Genomic DNA, 24,653 nt, shown 5'->3' with positions numbered 1-24,653 from the left:
TTCTAAACTTTTCCAATTTACCTCTACTGTCAGAGGCAATATGCCTCTGGATATCAGTTGCTGGGAACCACAAGTGAGGAGGATGCTATTGAGCTTGAATGGAATAAATTTAATGATTATTTAGTTAAATTTGTTAAGTTAAACTAACCGGAAATAGCTTGCAGATACTTAATGGGCTTAGGATTTTATTTATGTTAAGTGATAAATTCATATGTTTAACTCTATAAGAAGAAGATTTAAGGATGTTAATGTTTAAGTTAAATTTCAAAAAATTGGGATTTGGAAAACCGTTACAAGGACATGCAATGAAATTCAACCAAGGGGAAGCGAGGAAGTCATTTAACAAAGTTAATAACTGTAATTTTCAATAAGGCTATGATTTATGTTTGTTATTTTTGTTTGTCTTGTGTGTTTGTTTGTATATAATATTGTAAAAACCAATAAAAAAATTTTTTTTGGGGGGGGGAAGAGAGAGAATCTCATTCACTTCTACTGATAATATACAGTACTGTAGGAAATCATCTCCCCTTAGCATATGTTTAACCTGAAGAACACCCATGCACTTATCTTTTAAATCAGTGGGAGAAAGGCTCTTACAGCATACGTGGACTCAATATACAGCAGAAAAGATAGCAATGGGTGGGGGTGGGGTGATCCTTGGCATGAGAAGAGGGATGTCACAAGCATGTCCCTATTATGTTTGGAAATGTTGGAGGATATGGACTCCCAGTCAAGCATACATTTAACTTCCAAAGCTGGGTTTGCTGCCACATAAAGTGTGAAAAATCTCTCTCTGTTTCAGGTATGATTAGTGGCAAAAAACTAGTTATGTACACTGTTAAACGGTCCCCAAAAGAAAAAAGAATGAGAGATAGCTCAGTTGGTAGAACACAAGAATCTTAATCTCAGGATCATGGGTTTGAGCCCCACATGGGGCAAAAGATTACTGCATTACAGGGGGTTGGACTAGATGATCCTTGTGGTCCCTTCCAGCTCTATTATTCTATGAATTAGATTAAGTTTTGAGGGTAACTTCCTCAATAATAGTCCTTTGTAACCCAAAAGCTCACATATACAGGTTGGTCCTAATAAAAGCATTGTTGTGCATTGAGTGGGGGTCCTGGATCAAGTAAGGGTTAAAATCTAATCGAGGAGCTAGCCAGGCAGGTTTGTTTGTGAGATAAGGGTCGTAGTAGCCACCTAAGTACTACCTAGGTATGGTGTATAGTGCATGGGTCGGCAAACTAAGGCCCGAGGGCCGGATCCAGCCCAATTGCCTTCTGGATCCAGCCCGCGGATGGTCCAGGATTCACCGTGTGGATCGGCTTGGAGATTCTGATCATTCGGGCTATGACACACACACACACACCACGGCAGCGCCTCCTCCCTCCCTCCTCCTGGCTTCTTCCCGCCCTGCCTAGAGGAGGAAGGGGGCTGGGCTTTGTTGAGCCGTGGTTGGCTGAGCGCCATTTTAAGCAGCCCCTCTCTGGAGCCAGCCCTTTCGCACCACTCATCGTCCCTCTGCCGCCGCCAGCCCCTGCCACTCGCAAGGCACAGGAGCCGAGGTTGGCTGAGCGCCATTTAAAGCACAGCAGCCCCTCTCCAGAGCCAGCCCTTTTGCGTCACTCATCGTTCCTCCACCGCCACTACCGCCAGCCCCTGCTGCTCGCAAAGCACAAGTAAGCAGCCACTGGGGCTCATCCGGTGCTGTGGAGAAGGGAGGGGAGAGTCGGTGGGGGGTTGTTTTTTCAAAATATAGCCCGGCCCCCTGCAGAAAAAGTTTGCTGACCCTGGTATGGTGTATGGTCCTTAGTACAGTGGTATCTCGTTACAGATGCTTCAGGTTACAGACGCTTAAGGTTACAAACTCTGCTAACCCAGAAATAGGTTAAGAACTTTGCTTCAGGATGAGAACAGAAATCGTGTCTGATTACATTTGTAGGTTTGCAGGAAGTTTGTAAGGGGAATAATTTGAATTATTGCCTTATTGAATGAAAAGGTTGATATTGGTTATGATTTTAAAAGGTAATATAAATTTAAGAAATGCAGGAGAAACTATAAAGATGGAAGAGGAGCTGATGGAAGTCCAAAAGATTGTATAAGAGATGGAAATTTGTAAAATGTATGACAATATGTTTTTAAATGAATAAAAAATATTTTTAAAAAAGAGAGAACAGAAATCGTGCCGCAGCAGCAGGAGGCCCCATCAGCTAAAGTGGTGCTTCAGGTTACGAACAGTTTCAGGTTAAGAACGGACCTCCAGAACAAATTAAGTTCTTAACCCGAAGTACCACTGTACAACAAAGGAGGTTGCTCTGTGCCAGAGAGCAAATGGGTGTGCCCCCTTCCTCGCCTGGCTGGGAGTGAGAAATACAAAAAGCTAGAGTTGTGTGTGATAGCTGGAAACAGGCTGCAGGCAGAAGCCAGAGAGTGAGAACCATGCTTGATTTCTGTTTGAATCCTAGACTGTGGCTATGGGAGAAGCAAGACCTTTAACACACCAGTTAATGCTGGTTAAAGCCCCTCCATTGTAGGCTCAAGTTGTACATATGTGCAAATAAACCATATATCCCAGAGACACTGAGGTCTCCCCTGTGCCTCATTCTAAGGGAACCAGGCCCTGGGTAAGTAGCTGGAACCTCTGGAAACCCTCAGCACTTAGAGATTGGGGTGGCAGGTAGATACTACATTAACTATGGTACTTTGTACAATAAAAGCTGAAAAGATCCACTGATAAAATTGGCTCTGGGGCCAATTACCTGAATGCATGGTCACCTGGAAGAGTCTGCAAATTAGAAACTTTTACCCCTAACCTCTGGTGCACTAAAGTTCCTGATGCTTCTCAATAGTAAACAGAATGTGCTTTGCACATGCTCAGAGGCACTCCTAGCTCTGTTCTACACAGTATTTCAGAGCTGAGCCCTAGCACTGTAAATAAATTCTAGGATTAAGCCCTGGTCCTAGATGGGAAACCTGTGACCCTCCAGATATTGTGAGACTTTAGCATTCATCACCCCTAGCAAGCATGGACAACAGTTGAGGGAGTAAGTAAAAAGGGGGCGGAGAATGTAGGTGCCATGGATATGCCATCCCTATTTTTGGTTGCAGTAAAGCATTTCAAGCCATGAGCACTTATACCAACTTTATAATTTATTTGCTCTGAATGTGCAATAAATCAATGGGAGCATTACTTACAGCATTATTATAAAATATCACCATAGCTGGTTGCCAGTTAAATTCTTTACAAAAAGTAAAAAAAGTAAAAAATGCCACTGATGCAAAAAAAGAACTCAATGTTCCAAAGAGAATTTAAGTCTGTTCAATCAGTTCAGGACAAAACTTTACATTTAAACAAAAAAAAAAAAATATTTCGTGCAATTAGTTGAACAACCCACTTGTGCTTGTAAAAGTCATTGTAAGACTAACAGAGTTGCTTCATGCATCCTGAAACAAAGTTTGCTCTGTGAACTGCACGTACTGTGAACTGCACGTAAACAAAAGAAAGCACATACTTTAAACACTAAGATGGTGTGTCTTTTCAACAAAAGCAAACAGGCAGTTACTGATCATTCCCCATTCCCTTTTGTTCCAGAAGAAAGCAGGGAGCTCTTCTGGCTTATGGAAGGCTTTGCACATTCAATAAAGAAGTGTCAGGACAGATTGCCAAACAGACAGCTAAGAAGGAAAATAATCTAGTCTCTCATTAGCCAGGAAAAGTTGAGTCTGAACCAGTGACTGTTTCACCGCCTGCTCCATCCCCGTGACATGTGGCTGGATTTCTCAGTTGTTCACAGGCCGATTCCCTTACTCACTCCAGCATGCAAGTTTGAGTCAACCAAGGAAGTCTTTTGCTGTGAACTTTGAAGTGTGCAAAAATGGGGCTGAATCCCCCTGACTGATGTTGCCAGCATCTCTTGCCACACCAGTTTCAAAGCAGCTGGAGGTGCTCTTGTTCAAAAGTGAGGAGTCTGGCTGAATAACTTTGCTCCTTTCATCCTGTCTTCTCTTTTAAAGCAGCTTCAGTGGACTTTGATGGTGTGTTTCCCAAACTTCAGGAACTGGAAGAGTTTCTCTCTTGTCCTCTGCTTCAAAGCCATGAGCGACCTTGCTTTCTCATCCAGGTCCTGGTCGGTGGCCAGGATGATCTTGGCCCTTTCCTCTGCTTTCTGGTCCCCTGAGTCCCTGAAGAGCTTCTGCAGTGACTCTTGATCCAGGCTTTCAAAGATGTCGGCCACCGCTTTCTTGCGCAAGGCCGTGTCAAATCGATAGCCGTGGACAGAAGGACTCACCCGCAAGGAGCTGGACATGCTGCCCACCTGAGGGTTTCTCGTTGCTTTCGCAGATGTCAGAGGCAGCAACGGGATTTGCCTTGGAGTCTTTCCCTGGAGCTCCTGCAGAGAACTCTCAGTCTGGGCAGGGCTATTTAAAGGCAATTCTGAGCAAAACTTGAAAGCAACGCTGAAGGCTCAAGTTACAGCAATGACATCAGACTGTGAGCTCAACGCCCAGTAACCACAGAGGCCAGATTAACAGTGAAATTGCCGGGGTCTCTTGTATTGTGACTGCTCCTTCTGCAATGAGGCATTGCTTATCAACTATAGGTACAGTATTTGGTCTGAAGGGTTTGGTCATTTTTTTCCAGAGTATTTAGTTAAGAGGCACTAAATCAAGGTAGGCTTGTGAAAGTGATTTAAAAAACAAATCTATTTTATCCAAATGTTAACATGAAACATGGGCATAGCCAGGGGGGCAGCTGCCCCATCAAGTAAATAAACAAAAATAACTAACTGACCATTTGCATTGAAGATAATTTGGTTCTGCCCCCCAAAAAAACGCCTACCTCCCCTAAAATAAATCCTGGCTATGGCCATGACATGAAATGTGTTATTACCATGCCAAATGAAGACTAGGCATATGCATTTTAATCTGCATCACCCCCATGTCCTGTTCAAGCTGCATGAAGGTTTATAGTTAAACACAGATTTCATAATATATTTATAAATGTGCTTTTAAAAGCATGCTTTGATTATTTGTGTGTGCCAGTAACTGCATGAGAACCAGTGGTGGCACCAGAAAATATTTTTGTGCATTGGGGAGGCACAGAAGAGTCAAGGTAAATTTCTAGGTGCGTGAGATGTTCTCTGAAAGAAAAAGATTGGTATGACTTACCGTAAGACTGGCAAGTGTGGGGGGAGAACTTGTGCCCTGCCTTCCCCCTGATGTTGCTCATAATATGAACATTTAGGAAGTGTGAAAACCAGCTGATAATTGTGTTCCAATGTGCATATTATGAAGGATGCACACATCATGTCATTTTATACAGTTAGCGACCGATTTGCATGGGGATTACGTTCCTGACTCCCGTGCATGTCGGCAAACATGGGCATAGCCAGGATTTTTGTTGAGGGGGAGCAGAACCTCAGATTTGTATTGATTTTTATTGATTTAGGGGGGGACAGCTGCTTGGCTATGCTCATGTTGAAAGGGCCAGTGTAAGGCCGCCCCATCCTGCTCCTGTCCAACCCCTTTTTGTGATGTTTTGGGGTCATTTCCGGGTTCAGTGCAATGCAGTCGCTCACATATCAGATGCTCCCAAAACAGTTGCTGCCTGTAAGGAGTTCATGGTTAGTTGATACTTCAGCATCCAGGGACATATTTTGATTCTATATACATTAAATCCTGTTGGGATGAGCAGACATGCCCAGAAGATTCCCTGGTACACTGGGAATAACTGCTGCTTGTGCATATATATTGTGCATATATACCTCACAGGGCTGTTGCAAAGATATAAGACCATATGTCTTTGTTCCTGGTACCAGCATATATCCCACTCAGGAAACGGGCTCCCACAATATTAAAATCTGTTAAAATCTGGCCTGAAGGTGCTATTCACCAGCTGCAGGACTGTTTTGAGAGAACTAATTGGGATATTTTCGATCGTTCAGACCTGGAGGAGCACACGGCGGCAGTTCTGTGCTATATCAATCACTGCACAGACACTGTCACAGTAAACAAATCCATCCGGTTTTATCCCAATCAGAAACCCTGGATGAATAGAGAGGTCCAGGGCCTGTTGCGGGAAAGGAACAGGGCTTTCAGGTCAGGCGAGGTGCAGCTTTACAGTGTGGCAAGAGCAAACTTGAAGAGGGGTATTCGACAGGCAAAACGGGATTATAGGCTGAGGATTGAGGACAATTTAAGGAGCAACAACACAAGACAGATGTGGCAGGGGATTCAGCACATTACCAACTACAAACCTAACCTTGGTGCTGTCGACGGTGACCCTTTGCTGGCGGAGGAGCTTAACCTCTTCTTTGCTCGCTTCGAGAAGGAGCCACCTGAGACGCCGGTATTACAGCCACCAGCCCATAGGGGCCCCTCATTCACGGTAGAGGAGCATGAGGTGAGAAAGGTATTGAGGATGGTGAATCCGAGGAAGGCGGCTGGACCTGATGGCATCACTGGAAAGGTGTTGAAGGGCTGTGCGGATCAGCTGGCGAGGGTCTTTACTAAGATCTTCAACAAGTCCTTACACCAGTCTATTGTCCCACCCTGCCTGAAGTCGTCAACTATTGTCCCTCTGCCTAAAAAATCCACAATCAGTAGTTTGAACGACTACAGACCAGTTGCACTGACTCCAATCATCATGAAGTGTTTTGAGAAACTGATGCGCCGTCATATTATTTCCTGTCTTCCATCAACTTTTGACAACTACCAGTTTGCATACAGGGCAAATAGATCCACAGAGGACGCTATCACCACCACTCTCCATGCTGCTCTGTCCCATCTGGAGCAGCCGGGGAGTTATGTGAGGCTGCTGTTTGTGGACTTTAGCTCAGCTTTTAACACTATCCTCCCCCATAGACTGGTGTCCAAGCTAGAGGCGATTGGACTCTCCAACTCCACCTGTCTCTGGGTTTTGGATTTTTTGTCAGAACGTTCTCAGAGGGTTAGAGTAGGGTCACATATGTCCACAGCCCTTAGCCTTAACACCGGCTCACCACAGGGTTGTGTGTTGAGTCCCCTGCTCTATGCTCTCTATACGTATGACTGTACAGCCACCTATTCCAGCAACAAAATCATCAAGTTTGCTGATGACACTACGGTGGTAGGGCTCATTTCAGGAGGGGATGAGTCCGCCTATCGGGACGAGGTGGAGCGGCTCTGTGTTTGGTGTGGAGAGAACAATCTGGCTCTTAATACGGCTAAGACCAAGGAATTAGTGGTGGATTACAGGAAAAAAAAGGCGGACATTCAGCCCTTGCATATCAATGGGGAACGGGTGGAGAGGGTGGCGGAATTCAGGTTTTTGGGAGTAACTATCGATCAGGGCATGACTTGGAGCGCAAATACCACTGCTCTGGTGAAGAAGGCCCAGCAGAGAATTTATTTCCTCAGACTTTTAAAGAAGAACAATCTGAGTGAGAGACTGCTGGTGTCCTTCTACCGAGGCTCCATAGAGAGCATTCTTACATACTGTATTTGTGCTTGGTTCTCCAGTTGTACAGCTAGGGAGAGGAAGGTGCTCCAGAAGGTCATAACCACAGCACAAAGGATTATTGGTCAACCTCTCCCATCTTTGGAAGAATTGTACGGTTCCCGTTGTCTTAGGAAAGCAAACAACATCCTGCAGGATTCATCTCACCCGGGATACAGTCTGTTTGCACTACTGCCTTCTGGCAGGAGATATAGAAACATCAAGTCAAGGACAAATAGACTGAAAAACAGTTTTTACCCGAGAGCTGTGGCCCTTTTGAATGCTGTAACTCGATAGTGTGACCTGGGAGATTGATGGGTGTGGGTGTGGCTGGAATGTGGTTTGTTGGTTGTTGTTGTTGTTTTGCTTTTGTTGTTTTTAAGGGATGGCATCCAATTTCGTTGCACTTGTGCAATGTTGCACGTGTGTAATGACAATAAAGAATCTATCTATCTATAAAGGGGGATGGGGAGGATAATGTTCACAACTTTGAGCTCCTGGGAGGAAAAGCAAGATAAAAACATGCAACAACATACAACAAATACTCTAAGAGCATGTGCAGTTTCACAACTCTCAGTAAAACACGTACTATCAGTTTGGAAACCTTTATAAGCAAAGTAAGTGTCCTTGTATTGAACTCTGGTCTATAGGAGTCATAACTTACTCTTGTTATAGCGTGTGTCAGCGCTGCCCAAGGTCCCAGCTCACACAAGACCAACGCTGCTTCTTCCTCAAGTTAAAAAGTCTTTATTGGCGTTCAGTTTCATTTCCAGACGCGCAGCGCGCAACGCTACGTCTATGCATCAGACCGTAGAAGTCCCATCTGAATCTCCTCCCCCCTGACACCAGCTTAAGATTCTAGCCTTCCTCCACCTCTTCCTCTGTTCCTTCTTTCTCTGGGTCCTTCTGCTAGTCGGAGTCTCAGCCCTCCTAGATTCTTCTGACGCTGATTCTGCCGACTCTTCTCCCCCCCTCCTTCGGGCTTTAGGACCTGGCTCCCAATCCGGGTTTTCTGCTGTCCCGCGCTCCTCCACATTTGAACTTGGCGCGCGCGCGCAGCCTCCCACTTTCCTTCTGACCGTTACACTTGTGTCACTGCTCCCCCTTTCGGGGAGGCTAGCTGGACCTGGCCTTCCCTCCGTTTCCCCACTCCCCGATGGAGGAGAAGCTGGTCCTGACTCACGTGACTCTTCCCCCCCACTGTGCTCTGGTGGGGGAACTGGCCCTACTCCTCCGCTACTCCTTTGGGACTCCCCTCTGGTTCCTTGTTTATGGATCGTCCCCCCTGGGACTCGCCTCGCCCTTACCATAGGCGCCCCCTTCTGGGAATCTTCTGATTCGCTGGAGAAGCTCATGGAATCTCTCGGTCCACTGTCATATTCCCCTACGCTCCCCTCTGATTCCTCTCCTCCGCTCTCTATTTGCTCTCTCCCCTGCTCTTCTGCTCCTGAGCCTCTGACAGCGTGTTTGATGATTTTATGACTGTATTTGCTGATTTTGTATTTTATATTTTTATTTTATGGTTATTATTATTACTGTGTATTAATAACTAACAGCCCAGTGGTGACAAACAGACCGGTGGGCAGGGAGAGAGACATGGAAAAAATAGGGGACATTGCATTTTTACCATTTTTTTCAGTAGGAAGAAAGCCTCATCTATTTAAAGGAAGGTATGCTGAGTATAACATACCAAAGCCAGCTGGTTGTGCTTTATACTTAGAGGCAGCACTCTTGGGGAGTGAATGAAACAATGTCGGCAAGGAGCAGTGCTGTGTGGGTTGCCAGTACCCAGGTTCACATGGGGGGGGGGAGGGAAGCGGATGGAGTATGCATGCACATTCAACTACCTAACAGGGAAGCGGATGGAGTATGCATGCACATTCAGCAACCTAACAGCATCCGTGTCACCCAGGAGATCGCAGACATGGAGATAAGAAAAGAAGGGTTATTCCATTGTCTGGAGAGATCACTTCCTGGTTTCACATGCAGAAGCCATTTTCAATGGAGCCCAGCAACAGAAGCATGCAGCTGTATTGAGGCAGCACCAGGTGTTGAATTTTTGCATCCCTAACAATTTTGTGCCCAGGGCAGCTGCCCCTGTGTCCCCCCCCCCCCCGCCTTACCCTCCAACATTTCTCTGATAGGGATTATTATTATTATTCCCCCCATATCTGACTGGGTTGCCCCGGCCACTCTGGGTGGCTTCCAACATAAGTAAAAACTTAATAAAACATTAAACATTCATAAACTTCCCTATACAGGGCTGCCTTCAGATGTCTTCTAAAGATAGTATAGTTACTTAACCCATTGGCTCGGGGACTGCATAACTCCATGATCGAAGAAAATAGGGATGTCCTACCATTTCCTCAATGAAAATAGGGATGTCCTAAGGAAAAGTGGGACATTCTGGGATCAAATCAGAAACCGGGACAGCTTATGTAAATCTGGGACTGTCCTTGGGGGGTCTGCAAGGAGAAAAATACTTACGCAAACATGCCCCAACTCCTCTTTTTCTTCTCCATGTCAGGATCAGTGAGGGAAAGGCTAAAGGGGGCAGGGATAATGTTTGCCTTACCTTACAGGACTGCCTCCTGATCCCACAACTATCCTCAGCAGCTGCTGCCCATGATCCTCACCCATATCCTAGCCAACCACCCATCACTGCACTGCACCACTGGTAGCAGCCTCTTGCTCTCTCCCTCCCTGCCCAGATTCAGGGCATGATTTAGGACAAGGAAGGAGTTGCCACCACCCTAGAACCTGCCTGGGTTGTCTAGTGGTGGTGGCTAGAGTGCCCTCAAACAAAATAAACCCTTATATGGCAAAGGGACCAGAGCTTATATGTCAACCTGCCCAACCTGGAGCTATATCACAGCTACATCTGAGGGGGTACAAGTTCCTCACCCCCGGGCAAGGCTAGAAATTTGTTCTCTGTCAAGCCAAAAGCTTGGGATCCAGCTCCTGACTTAGAGTTCCAGCAATAAGCTGTTCCAAGAAGAAATTCACAGTACTTGTGGCAACATGGGCATTTCCACTGACTCAGCACATCAGGAGTTTGCTATGCTTCCCCTACATTTCAATGAAACATCCCAAAATGATTTAACAGACCAAGACGCCACTCTGGCTGGCTCCTTTGCAAGGATACTAGAAGGACACACGGAGGGCCTGGCAGGCAGAGGGGTGGGTAATGCAGACTGGCGGTGGACCACTGTGACCGACATCTGTGTCTGCTTCCTGCTATTCATATTATGACGCTAGCAGAGAGCTGCTAACAATGAAAGCAAGGCAGTTGGATTCCCTGGCTCTGCCGCCAAGCATTTTGACTTCCTCCAACACCCAGGTTTGGCCTCTTTGTTTGTCTTTCTACCTCATGAAGAGGATCACGTTGTTTGCTCAATCAGAAGATGCTCTTTTACTAGCCACTGTGCAACCCCTCCAGGTTTATATCTTTTTATTTCTTTATGGAACACAGGAAGCCTCCTTATGCCAAGTCAGACCATGAGAAAGCCTCACCGGGGTTTCAGAAAGACTTTCTCCAGGCCCACCTAGATATGTCAGAAACTAAACTGGCTGCCAGAAACATTGTGCCCCACTCTTCCCAGATTTGTCTCCCTATATCATTATTTAATGTTTTTACATTCTGCTTTTCATCAAAGTGGTTTACATAAATAAATCATAGCACTGCAAATAACAAAACCCTCTTATTTTGGCATAAGAATCTGTAGATCTGGCTATTGCAGAGAAAATAACTCACAAATTATGTGTTTATAAGAAGACATTTCTATGCCATTTGGGGGGATTTCATTTCTTATGTGTCAGATACAAAAAACTCTATTCCTCCACCACCTCATGAGATATGACTTTCCTGATGTATCTTATTTATTTATTAAACTTTCATACTGCCCTATACCCGTAGATCTCAGGGTAGTTCACAACATAAAATTACAACATAAAATTGCATACTTTTATTTTTCTACATTATCTACTGTCTGTGAGTTCCAGCTGAAAAAAGCCCTGCCTTGTGTAATAATAATAATAATAATAATAATAATAATAATAATTTACCACTTATGCCCCACCCATCTGGCCGGGCCTCCCCAGCCACTATGGGCAGCTTCCAACAGAATATTAAAAACATGATAAAACATCAAACATTAAAAACTTCCCAAAACAGGGCTGCCTTCAGATATTTTCTAAAAGCCAGGTAGTTGCTTATTTCCTTGACATCTGATCGGAGGGTGTTCCACAGGACAGACGCCACTATCATGAAGGCCTTTTGCCTGGTTCCCTGCAACCTCACTTCTTGTAGTGAGGGAACCACCAGAAGACCCTTGGCGCTGGATGATAAGGGTGGAGACGTTCCTTCAGGTATACTGGGCCGAGGCCGTTTAGGGCTTTAAAGGTCAGCAGCACTAACATTTTAAATTGTGCTCGGAAATGTACTAGGAGCCAATGTAGGTCTTTCAGGACTGGTATTATATGGTCTCGGAGGCCACTCCCAGTCACCAGTCTAGCTGCCACATTCTGGATTAGTTGTAGTTTCCGGGTCACCTTCAAAGGTATCCCCACATAGAGCGCATTGCAGTAGTCCAAGCAGGAGATAACTAGAGCATGCACCACTCTGGTGAGACAGTCTGCAAGCAGGTAGGGTCTCAGCCGGTCTACCAGATGGAGCTGGTAGACAGCTGCCCTGGACACAGAAGTGACCTGTCCATAGGCAGCTGTGAGTCCAAAATGACTCCCAGGCTGCGCACCTGGTCTTTCAGGGGCACAGTTACCCCATACAGGACCAGGGAGTCCCCCATACCTGCCCACCCCCATCTCCCAAAAACAGTACTTCTGTCTTGTCAGGATTCAACCTCAATCTGTTAGCCACCATCCATCCTCCAACTGCCTCCAGGCACTCACACAGGACCTCCACCGCCTTCACTGGTTCCAATTTGAAAGAGTATTATCCGCATACTGGTGGACACCCAGCCCAAACCCCATGATGATCTCTCCCAGCGGATTCATGTAGATGTTAAAAAGCATGGAGGAGAGGACAGAACCTTGAGGCACCCCACTAGTGAGAGCCCAGGGGTCTGAACACTCATTCCCCACCACCACTTTCTGGACACAGCCCAGGAGGAAGGAGAGGAACCACTGTATAACAGTGCCCCCAGCTCCTAGCTTCCCTAGAGTATGCCCCACGGAGTATGCCCCACGGAGGACCTTAAGGTCCATAAATAGCAACACCTTAGAGGTCCTGGGCCCTAAGGAAGTTAGATTAGCCTCAACCAGAGCCAGGGCTTTTTCAACACTGGCTCCGGCCTGGTGGAACGCTCCATCTCCTGAGACCAGGGCCCTGCAGGATCTGATTTCTTTCCGCAGGGCCTGTTCTTAGAGTTGTTCCGCCTGGCCTTTGGCTTGGAGTCAGTTGGATTCCCTCCCCCCTCTTTCTTTGTTCCTTTCTCCTCCTGTGATGAGGCTGCATTTTAATGTTTTAATGTTGTATTTTAATTTTGTTTTTTAAGTTGTATTCATTCAACTTGTTTTTATTATGGGTTGTAATAATACATACAGCCTTGGCTGGGGAGGGCGGGGTATAAATAATTTATTATTATTATTATTATTATTATTATTATTATTAGAGTCTAGACGGTCCAGAAGGATGGCATGGTCGATGGTATCAAAGGCCACTGAGAGATCCAGCAGAACTAGGAAACAGCTTTCACCCTTGTCCCTAGCCTGCCAGAGATCATCGACCAGTGCAATCAGGGCAGTTTCAGCCCCATTAGGAGGCCTGAATCTTGATTGGAAGGGATCCAAATGGTCCACACCTTCCAGGCATGCCTGGAGTTGTTCAGCAACCACTTTGTCCAAGAATGGAAGATTTAAGACTGGGCAATAGTTGGCCATATTGTAATCCACTGAGAGCAGTCAAGTACAACATTCCTTGTTTTCCTAGAGTGGACGTACAAAGGAATGTTTGGTCCAGCCAGTTGAAACTTCCTGTTCCTCCTGGCCTGGAGCATCCTTCCTTGCATGTGACTAGTGGGTGGGTGTGACCTTTCCAGACCTGGTAAAAGGACAAGGCATGCTGCCACTCTCTCTCCTGTGGTGTCTTTATTCTTTTAGGAGGGATTTAAAAGGGGATCTTACCAGGAACATACAATTCAGTCTGAGGCAGACTGAATTGCTTAATAGTTCTAACGAGCCTGCAACAAGTTTTCTACTGTGTAAAGGGGAATGCACTCTGCTAAGTAAAGGAACTTTCTAGCGCAAGTTAGGTAAAGGTAAAGGTACCCCTGCCCGTACGGGCCATTCGTGTCCGACTCTAGAGTTGTGCACCCATCTCACTTAAGAGGCCGGGGGCCAGCGCTGTCCGGAGACACTTCCGGGTCACGTGGCCAGTGTGACGAAACAGTGTGGAGCAAATGATTCAGCAGAGGAAACACAGCCCAGAATAACTAAGGAGATAGTACAAGAATACTTGGCTAGTCTAGATGTATTCAAGTCTCCAGGGCCAGATGAACTGCATCCAAGAGTATTAAAAGAACTGGCAGATGTGATTTCAGAACCACTGGCAGTCATCTTTGAGAATTCCTGGAGAACAGGCGAAGTCCCGGCAGACTGGAGGAGGGCAAATGTTGTCCCTATTTTCAAAAAGGGGAAAAGAGAGGACCCAAATAATTACCGCCCAGTCAGTCTGACATCAATACCAGGGAAGATTCTGGAGCAGATCATTAAGCAAACAGTCTGTGAGCACCTGGAAAGGAATGCTGTGATCACCAATAGTCAGCATGGATTTCTGAAAAATAAGTCATGTCAGACTAACCTGATCTCGTTTTTTGACAGAATTACAAGCCTGGTAGATGAAGGGAACGCAGTGGATGTAGCCTACCTTGATTTCAGCAAGGCATTTGACAAGGTGCCCCATGATATTCTTGTAAAGAAGCTGGTAAAATGCGGTCTTGACTATGCTACCACTCAGTGGATTTGTAACTGGCTGACTGACCGAACCCAAAGGGTGCTCATCAATGGTTCCTCTTCATCCTGGAGAAGAGTGACTAGTGGGGTGCCACAGGGTTCTGTCTTGGGCCCGGTCTTATTCAACATCTTTATCAACGACTTGGATGATGGACTCAAGGGCATCCTGATCAAATTTGCAGATGACACCAAACTGGGAGGGGTGGCTAACACCCCAGAGGACAGGATCACACTTCAAAACGACCTTGACAGATTAGAGAACTGGGCCAAAACAAACAAGATGAATTTTAACAGGGAGAAATGTAAAGTATTGCACTTGGGCAAAAAAAATGAGAGGCACAAATACAAGATGGGTGACACCTGGCTTGAGAGCACTACATGTGAAAAGGATCTAGGAGTCTTGGTTGACCACAAACTTGACATGAGCCAACAGTGTGACGCGGCAGCTAAAAAAGCCAATGCAATTCTGGGCTGCATCAATAGGAGTATAGCATCTAGATCAAGGGAAGTAATAGTGCCACTGTATTCTGCTCTGGTCAGACCTCACCTGGAGTACTGTGTCCAGTTCTGGGCACCACAGTTCAAGAAGGACATTGACAAACTGGAACGTGTCCAGAGGAGGGCAACCAAAATGGTCAAAGGCCTGGAAACGATGCCTTATGAGGAACGGCTAAGGGAGCTGGGCATGTTTAGCCTGGAGAAGAGGAGGTTAAGGGGTGATATGATAGCCATGTTCAAATATATAAAAGGATGTCACATAGAGGAGGGAGAAAGGTTGCTTTCTGCTGCTCCAGAGAAGCGGACACGGAGCAATGGATCCAAACTACAAGAAAGAAGATTCCACCTAAACATTAGGAAGAACTTCCTGACAGTAAGAGCTGTTCGACAGTGGAATTTGCTGCCAAGGAGTGTGGTGGAGTCTCCTTCTTTGGAGGTCTTTAAGCAGAGGCTTGACAACCATATGTCAGGAGTGCTCTGATGGTGTTTCCTGCTTGGCAGGGGGTTGGACTCGATGGCCCTTGCGGTCTCTTCCAACTCTATGATTCTATGATTCTATGATTCTATACTCTGGCGAGCCAGCACCAGCGCAGCACACAGAAGCGCCTTTAACCTTCCCGCTGTAAAGCGGTACCTATTTATCTACTTGAACTTAAGAGTGCTTTCGAACTGCTAGGTGGGCAGGAGCTGGGACCGAACGACGGGAGCTCACACCGCCGCGGGGATTCGAACCGCCGACCATACGATCGGCAAATCCTAGGCACTGAGGTTTTACCCACAGCGCCACCCGCGTCCCTAGCGCAAGTTAGGAAGGATATTAATAAACAATATATCCTTTCCTGCCACTCTGAACATTCCCACAAAGGGTATTGGACCAGCTTTGCATTATTTTTGAAGGACTGAAAAGGATTGAGATCCTAAACTAAAGAGTATTTTTCTGAATGTACTTCCTGGTAAGCACATGGTCTTTTGTTCCATTGTGTAGAGGAGATTAAGCAACACCCCCCCCTCCCACAGTGCCCAAGGCAGTGAAGAGCTGTTTGTTTGTTTTTTACTTTTGAGATTTAGATTTTGAAATTTTGGCAAATTTTTGAAATTTTGATTTTTTTCAAATTTTCAAATTTTGAGATGGCTAGTGTAGCTTTTGACAGAGATGCAGGGTGAGGAATGCCTGTGCTGAATGAACACAATTTTGTTCACTGGAAGCAACGTTTGATAGCACTCATAGAATCAAGGGAAGTTTTGGGTGCTATTGAAAATCCTAAGCCTACTGGCTCAAGTGAAGAGGATTTTGCAAAAATTTGTTTATACAAGCTACAAAATAGCAATGCGAAGACTATTATTTTTAATGGACTCCAAGATAAGCAGCTAACAATGATTCTGCAGAGGTGATACATCTCAAATTTTAAAGGATTTAGAGCACATGTATGGAAACACTAATTATGTGTCTAGGCAGTTTACAAGGCCCAAAGATACACCCAAGAGGGTCGTTTGTTTTAATTGCAGTAAAGAGGGCCACGTTGCAAGGAACTAAGGCTCCAAAGGCGCAGAAACCCCTCCCCTCCCTTTTCAGCCAAAAGGAGAAAAGAAGGGGAAATTTGAACACACCATGCTGTTGCAAGAAGAGTTTAACTGTTCAGAATTATGAAAATAAATCCAACAAGTGGATTCTAGATTCTGGAGCATCTTCCCACTTTGCGTGTAAAAGGGAATATTTTAATGATATTAATGATATTGTAGAGTCTCATATTAAAATTGCAGATGGCAATGTTGTTAAAGCTAAAGGTGCAGTTTCAGTAACTTTCAAGTGTAATGTAATGCAATGTAATGTAAAGTGTAATGTATTTGTCTGGCAGGGCAAGAAGCCTAGAATAAAATTTAAGATATTAACTGATGTAAAGGAAAGAGGTGGATTTGCCCTGCCAGACTTCAAACTTTATTATGAATCACTAAAGTAGAAAAAAGAATAGTATGGGACGCAAGTAAAGCCGTGATGAGAGGGTTTTTGATACAACAAAACACATTAAAGAAAAGAAAGCAAAACGAGAGGAAAGAGAAAATTTTGGAAAAGATAAAAGAAGGGGAAAGGAAATTAAGACTGAAGCCAAAATCGCAAGAGATTTTAAGAGAAATTAAATTGTATCAAACACAATATATGGAACTGATGAATCAAGAAATAGAATGGAAAATTAAACAAATGAGACAAAAGACTTTTGAATCTGCAGATAAATGTGGTAAGTTATTGGCTTGGCAAATAAAGAAGAGACAAAAACTCAACACGGTAACAAACTTAGAAGTGGAGGGAAAGAACATATGCAACCCAGTGGAAATTAGGAATTGTTTTCAGAGCTACTTTAGACAACTGTATACACAAGGGCCGCAAAAAGAAACAGATATACAACAATTCCTCGAGAAAAATGGGCTGAAAAAGATTTCGCAGGAAAGTAAGACAATTTTGAACCAGGAGATATCAGCACAGGAAATAGAAGATGCCATTCAAAACATGACGTTGGGCAAATCACCTGGACCGGATGGACTGACTTCCAAATATTACAAAGTTTTGAAGGAAGGGCTTATACAACCTTTGAAGGAAGTCTGCAACGAGATCATGGAGGGGAGGAAGGCACCCGATACGTGGAGAGAGGCCTACATTACACTTATACCAAAGACAGAGACTGAAAAGACCCAACTTAAGAACTACCGACCCATCTCGTTACTAAATGTGGATTACAAAATCTTTGCTGATGTTTTAGCAAGGAGACTGAAAAGAGTTTTGATGGAGGAGATTCATGGGGACCAAGCGGGCTTTCTCCCGAAAAGGCATTTGTCGGACAATGTAAGGAATATAATTGACATTTTGGAGAAGTTGGAAGTGAACATAAACACTAAGGCTGTTTTGATATTTGTGGACGCCGAGAAAGCCTTTGACAACATTTCTTGGAGCTTTATGTTGAAGAACCTCCGGGGGATGGGGGTAGGCCAAGGGTTTGAGAATGGTATAGGTGCAATTTATTCTGAACAGAAAGCAAAATTAATTGTAAATAATGTGGTTACAGAAGAGTTCAAGATTGAAAAAGGGACACGACAGGGGTGCCCTATCTCCCCATTACTTTTTATATCGGTCCTGGAGGTTTTGCTTAATATGATTAGGAGGGACCAGTTGGTTAAAGGGATTCAGGTCGGAGCTAAACAATACAAACTGAGAGCATTTGCAGATGACCTAGTACTTACACTGCAAGAGCCAGAAGCTAGTACGAAAAGAGTTTTGGAAATAATCCAAGAGTTTGGTCAATTGGCAGGATTTAAATTGAATAAGTTAAAAACAAAGGTATTGGAGAAAAATCTAACACAGGTTGAAAAAGAAAGGTTTCAGAATGAGACAGGGTTGACTGTGGTTAAAAAAGTGAAATATTTGGGTATAAACATGACAGCTAAGAATGTGAATTTATTTAAAGATAATTATGAAAAAACTTGGACAGAAGTGAAAAAAGACTTGGAGATTTGGTCAAATTTAAAGCTTTCCTTGTTAGGTCGAATTGCAGTTATAAAGATGAATGTATTGCCAAGAATGTTGTTTTTGTTTCAAGCATTGCAAATAATGGATAAAATGGACTGTTTCAAGAAGTGGCAAAAAGACATATCTAAATTTGTCTGGCAGGGCAAAAAGCCCAGAATTAAATTTAAGATATTAACGGATTCAAAGGAAAGAGGGGGGTTTGCCCTGCCAGACTTCAAACTGTACTATGAAGCGGCAGCTTTCTGCTGGCTGAAAGAATGGCTGCTTCTTGAAAACACAGACATTTTGGATTTGGAAGGTTTTAACAATATTTTTGGGTGGCATGCATATCTGTGGTATGACAAGGTTAAAGCACATAAAAGTTTTAAAAACCATATTGTCAGAAAAGCACTATTAAATGTCTGGGTCAGATATAAAGACTTGCTGGAAAATAAAACTCCAAGGTGGCTATCGCCAATGGAAGCAAAGGCTGTTAAAAAGTCTAATATGGAGTCAAAGTGGCCAAGATATTGGGAAATCTTGGAAAAGGAAGGGGACAAATTGAGATTGCAGAGTTTTGAGAAATTAAAAGGGAAGGTGAGAGATTGGTTGCACTATCATCAAATAAATGAAGTGTTTAAAATGGACAGTAAAATTGGCTTCCAGGTGGAAAAATCAAAATTGGAGACAGAATTGTTAGAACCCAGTACCAAGAATTTGTCAAAAATGTATAATCTGCTGCTGAAATGGAATACACAAGATGAAACGGTTAAATCAGCTATGATTAAATGGGCTCAGGACATTGGTCATAATATTTTGTTTGCTGATTGGGAAAAGTTATGGACCACCGGGATGAAATTTACGGCATGTAATGCCTTAAGAGAAAATATTATGAAAATGATATATAGGTGGTACATAACCCCAGTCAAGCTTGCAAGGATTTACCATTTGCCTGACAATAAATGTTGGAAATGTAAAGAAAAGGAAGGTACATTTTTTCACCTTTGGTGGACGTGCCCGAAGATTAAGGCATTCTGGGAAATGATCTATAATGAACTTAAAAAGGTATTTAAATATACTTTCACCAAGAAACCAGAGGCCTTTCTCTTGGGTATTGTCGGCCAAGGGGTGTTAAAGACAGATATAACTTTCTTCATGTATGCTACAACAGCAGCTAGAATACTCATTGCGAAGTACTGGAAGACGCAAGACTTACCCACACTGGAAGAATGGCAGATGAAGGTGATAGACTACATGGGCTTGGCAGAAATGACGAGCAGAATCCGAAACCAGGGAAGAGAAGCAGCGCAAGAAGATTGGAAAAAGTTTAAGGACTATTTAAAGAAATACTACAAAATTAATGAGAGTTAGAATGATGTTGGATTGGAAAGTAAATGGTTACTATTAGTAATGGTTAAGACAAGGAGAATAAGGAAGATTAGTTTGAATTTTTATTAAAATAAGGGAAGATTTGCTGAGTAATTGATAAGAACTTGGAATACAGAGAAGGGAGGCACGAGGAAGTCGGGGAAGAAAGGTGTAAGAAACTAAGATATGAAATAGTACATGTTTTTTGTTTTGATTGTGTTTTTTTGTTTGTTTATGTATTTGTTATATGTTTGTGTTGTTATAAAAATCTGTAATAAAAAATTATTATAAAAAAAAAACTTTATTATGAATCAGCAGCGTTCTGCTGGTTGAAAGACTGGCTGCTTCTTGAGAATACAGACATTTTGGATCTAGAAGGCTTTAACAACGTATTTGGGTGGCATGCATATTTGTGGTACGACAAGGTTAAAGCACATAAAGCTTTTAAAAACCATATTGTCAGGAAAGCATTGTTTAATGTTTGGATTAGATATAAGGATCTATTGGAAAATAAAACACCAAGGTGGTTGTCACCAATGGAGGCTAAGGCTCAGAAAAAACTTAACATGGAGGCCAAATGGCCAAAATATTGGGAAATTTTGGAGCAAGAAGGGGATAGACTGAAATTGCAGAGTTTTGAGAAATTAAAAGATAAAGTGCGAGATTGGCTTCATTATTATCAGATAATGGAGGCTTACAATTTGGATAAGAAAGTTGGTTTCCAGGTGGAAAAATCTAAATTGGAAACAGAATTGTTAGAACCCAAAACTAAGACTTTGTCAAAAATGTACAATTTGCTGTTGAAATGGAATACTCAGGATGAGACGGTTAAATCTGTAATGATTAAATGGGCACAAGACGTTGGACATAATATTATGTTTGCTGACTGGGAACAGTTGTGGACCACTGGGATTAAATTTACGGCATGCAATGCCTTAAGAGAGAATATTATGAAAATGATGTATAGGTGGTACATGACCCCAGTCAAGCTTGCAAAAATCTATCATTTGCCCGATAATAAATGTTGGAAATGTAAAGAAAATGAAGGTACATTCTTTCACCTTTGGTGGACGTGCCCTAGGATTAAGGCTTTCTGGGAAATGATATATAATGAGTTGAAAAAGGTATTTAAATATACCTTCTTGAAGAAACCAGAGGCCTTTCTCCTGGGCATGGTTGGCCAATTGGTGTCAAAGAAGGATAGAACGTTTTTTATGTATGCCACAACAGCAGCAAGAATACTCATCGCAAAGTATTGGAAGACGCAAGATTTACCCACTCTGGAAGAATGGCAGATGAAACTGATTGACTGTATGGGATTGGCAGAAATGACTTGCAGAATCCATGACCAGGGAGAAGAGTCGGCAGAAGAAGATTGGAAAAAATTTAAGGACTACTTACAGAAATATTGTAAAATTAAGGAATGTTGAATGATGCTGGATTGAAATGGAGTGATTTCTAGCTGTAATGGTATAAAGGAATACGAAAAAATGGTTCTTTATAAGTAAAAAGTTAAGGTTATAATAACTTAAGATGTTGGATAGAAAATAAGGTGTTTTTATAAGCTGTAATGCTTGGAGTTAAGGATTTGCTGAACAAATAATTTGAATTGGAATACAAGAAGGGGAGGTATGAGGAGGTCAGAGAAATATGTTATTGAAAATTAAGTATTATGAACTATATGTCTTTTTAATTTTTTTGTTTGTTTTTTGTTTGCATAAAAAATTGAAAATTTTAATAAATATCTTTTTTAAAAAATGTAAAGTGTAATGTAAACAACTGTACAAAGAGTTTTATATGTTCCACAGCTGAGCTGTAACATGCTTAGTGTATCCAGTTTAGACAGAAAAGGTTTTCAGATTATGTTTGGCAACAGAGAATGTAACGTGACAAAGAATGGTGCATGGTGAAGCCAAGTTAATAAATGGCATATATGAGGTTGATCTTTCAGAGAAAGAGTCTGCTAAGGTGGAAAGATGAGGCGGACCTGGAGCTGTGGCACAGAAGGCTGGGACACAGAGACACCAGCGCCATTCTGGATCTACAGAAAATTGAGCTTGCAAGGGGACTGCAGGTAACAAAGAGCAACACAGCACCAACAAAATGCATAAGTTGTGTTACTCAGAAAGCCATTAAGCCTTCATTTCCTCCTTACACAGAGCAGAGAAGCACAAAGTGCTTGACATAGTCTACAGTGACTTATGTGGACATGTGAATGTTCCCTCAATGGGAAAGAACAGGTACATTCTTGGCGATTTCTCAAAGTATTGTGTAGCATATTTCAACAAGGAAAACAGTGAAACGCTGGAAATGTTCAAGGACTATCTTACTATGGTGAAGAACAAATTCCACAGAGCTCTAATTATGCTAATGACTGACAATGCAATCTCTGCTAGTGAAGGAAGGAATTGAACATGTGACCACAATTCCTTACACCCCACAACCGAACTCTATAGCTGAAAGAAAGTTTATGTCCATAATGGAGATGACAAGGTGCATGTTAAAGGATGCATTCCTACCCCAAAAGTTGTGGGCAGATGCAGCAAGCAATGCAGTATATACCGTATTTTTCGCTCTATAGGACGCAATTTTCCCCCTCCAAAAATGAAGAGGAAATGTGTGTGCGTCCTATGGAGCAAATGCAGTTTTTCACTGAAGCCTGGAGAGCGAGAGGGGTCGGTGTGCACCGATCCCTCTCGTTCTCCAGGCTTCGGGCAGCTATCCGCAAGCTCCAGGAGTGGCAGCGAGGTTGCGTGCAATCTTGCCGCTGCTCCTGGACCTGTTTTAGGGGCTGGGGTCCCCCCAATGAAGCCAAGACAGTGAGCAGGATCCATCCTGCTCGGTGTCTTGGCTTCTGCCAAAGCCGTGCGCAGCCTCTCCCGGCTGGAGAGGTTGCGTGCGGCTAAAGAGGAAGCCAAGACAGCCAGCCCCCTTTATTCCCCCCCAAAAAACTAGGTGCGCCCTATGGTCCGGTGCGCCCTATGGAGCGAAAAATACGGTATACAGAACAGAGTGCCAACCAAGGGAGCTAAACGTACACCTTTTCAACTTTGACATGGGAGAATTCCCAACCTGTCACACATCCATGTATTTGGAAGTCTATGTTACAACCCCGTTTCCAGAGAACATAGACACATGCTTGATCCAGAGCGCAAGCAGGTATTCTTATGGGATATGCCTCTGGAGAAAAGGTATACAGAATAATGGACTTACAAACTGGTAAAGTAAGTGCACATCATGCAATTTATTTTGATGAGCAAAATAAGGCTTACGGTAAAAATAGTGTGCTGGGTTTTTCTGAGGAATCGGAAGAAGTCCAAGAACTTGTGTATTTTCCTTCTGTAAAAGCAAAGTCCTGATCTGCCTTCCAGTGTCATAGCCCTCTCTACAGGCGATGCTCAAGAAGACTCAGACGACCAGACTCCTGGCGGCACCAGAGACGAAGAGGAGGATGCGTTTGGAGACATGCCAGAGTTGGATGAGGATGCTGATGCAGTCCCATAACCACAGGTCAGACGCTCATCCAGAACCAACAGAGGTGCTTCGCAGGGTCAGCACTACCTCAAGAACCTTCTACATGGGAGGAGATAGAGCAGATGCCAGCTGCAGAAGAAGCCAGTCTCTGGAAGAAGGCCACACAGGAGGAGATGGATACACTGCATCAAAACATGGTGCACTGCATCAAGACATGGACACTTACTAACCTACCTCCTGGAAAGAAGGCCATAGGAAGTAAGTGGGTCTTTAAGAAAGGAGCAGAAGGGGAAGTGCAGCGCTACAAAGCCAGACTTGTAGCACAATACTTTTCTCAACACTATGGCAAAGATTATTATGAAGTCTTTGAGCCAACTGTGAGGTGCAGCAGCATACGAATGCTTTTGAGCATTGCAGCCTCCAAGCAAATGGAAGTTAGGCACACTGGCATTGCCTTTCTTCACAGGCAAATTTCATAATTTACATTACACACTTTTGTTCCACCAGAGGTCAATTTATCAGGGGGAAGACGCTTGGTAGTCCGTGTGGCCCTCCTAGGAATAACCACTGGGCTTTCCTTCTCTCCCCCCCCCCCCGTTCATCATTTTGTTATTCCTCTGATTACTGTTTGTGGCACTTTGCAAGTCAGAGTCTGAAAACCAATCTTCCCCACTTTCTGGCATACATCCCTCAGTTCTGCATCTAGGCATGGCAAATAGCATGTACTTATACCTGAGATTGGGCAATGCCACCCATCTGCAAGACAAATGCTGTCTTTGCCTTTTGGCAATTTTGTGAGTGTTGTAAAACAGTCAGGGCTGTTCATTATGATCCTGGCAGAGCCAGAATCCAAAATGTAGCTGTCTGTGCAATTTGTCCTTTACAGGCATCAGCTTGGGGACTATTAAGACATCCATTGCTATGGCGCTCAGTGTCTGTAGCTACATCAAATGCTTTTTTAAAGAAGGAAGAGAGGCCAAGCAACACTTGTTAATGTTCCAAGTTGCTAGATGTGTTGTTTTTCCCAGAGAAGAAGCCAGAAATAGGTCAACAGCAAATACTTCAGTTGTGTTTGCCACCGAGGTGATGGTGTGTCACACTTTACTCGTGCTCACAGTCTCTTGTTAACTTCAGTGCTGTACCAACCAAAGGCAATCCACACTAAGGGCTCACCTGCTGACCACATTAATAAATAATAATACCAGGGGGATTGTTACATATTTTTGTATTTTTATATTGTAAACTGCCCTGTGATCTTCAGATGAAAGGTGGTATGGAAATTTAATAAATAATAATAAGAGTCAGGTGACACAATGAGTCAGTGTATCCAGCTGTTAAACCAGAAGGTTGGTGGTTCAAACCCAAAGAGCA

At 43.6% G+C, this 24,653-nt stretch overlaps 1 protein-coding gene across 1 annotated transcript; it reads right to left on the bottom strand.

Annotated features, from left to right (window-relative positions):
• Window positions 1–3,132: 3,132 nt before the first annotated feature.
• TCIM (transcriptional and immune response regulator) lies at window positions 3,133–4,443 on the bottom strand. The gene has a single exon (XM_053401626.1). The coding sequence runs from the start codon at window positions 4,305–4,307 to the stop codon at window positions 4,020–4,022; it is 288 nt and encodes a 95-aa protein (XP_053257601.1). The 5' UTR covers window positions 4,308–4,443; the 3' UTR covers window positions 3,133–4,019.
• Window positions 4,444–24,653: the final 20,210 nt, after the last annotated feature.

This window comes from Podarcis raffonei, chromosome 8 (genome assembly GCF_027172205.1).
Source record: "Podarcis raffonei isolate rPodRaf1 chromosome 8, rPodRaf1.pri, whole genome shotgun sequence".
Lineage (NCBI taxonomy): Eukaryota > Metazoa > Chordata > Lepidosauria > Squamata > Lacertidae > Podarcis > Podarcis raffonei.
The sequence above is the reverse complement of the archived record's forward strand: the minus strand, read 5'-3'. Positions and strand labels throughout refer to the sequence as shown.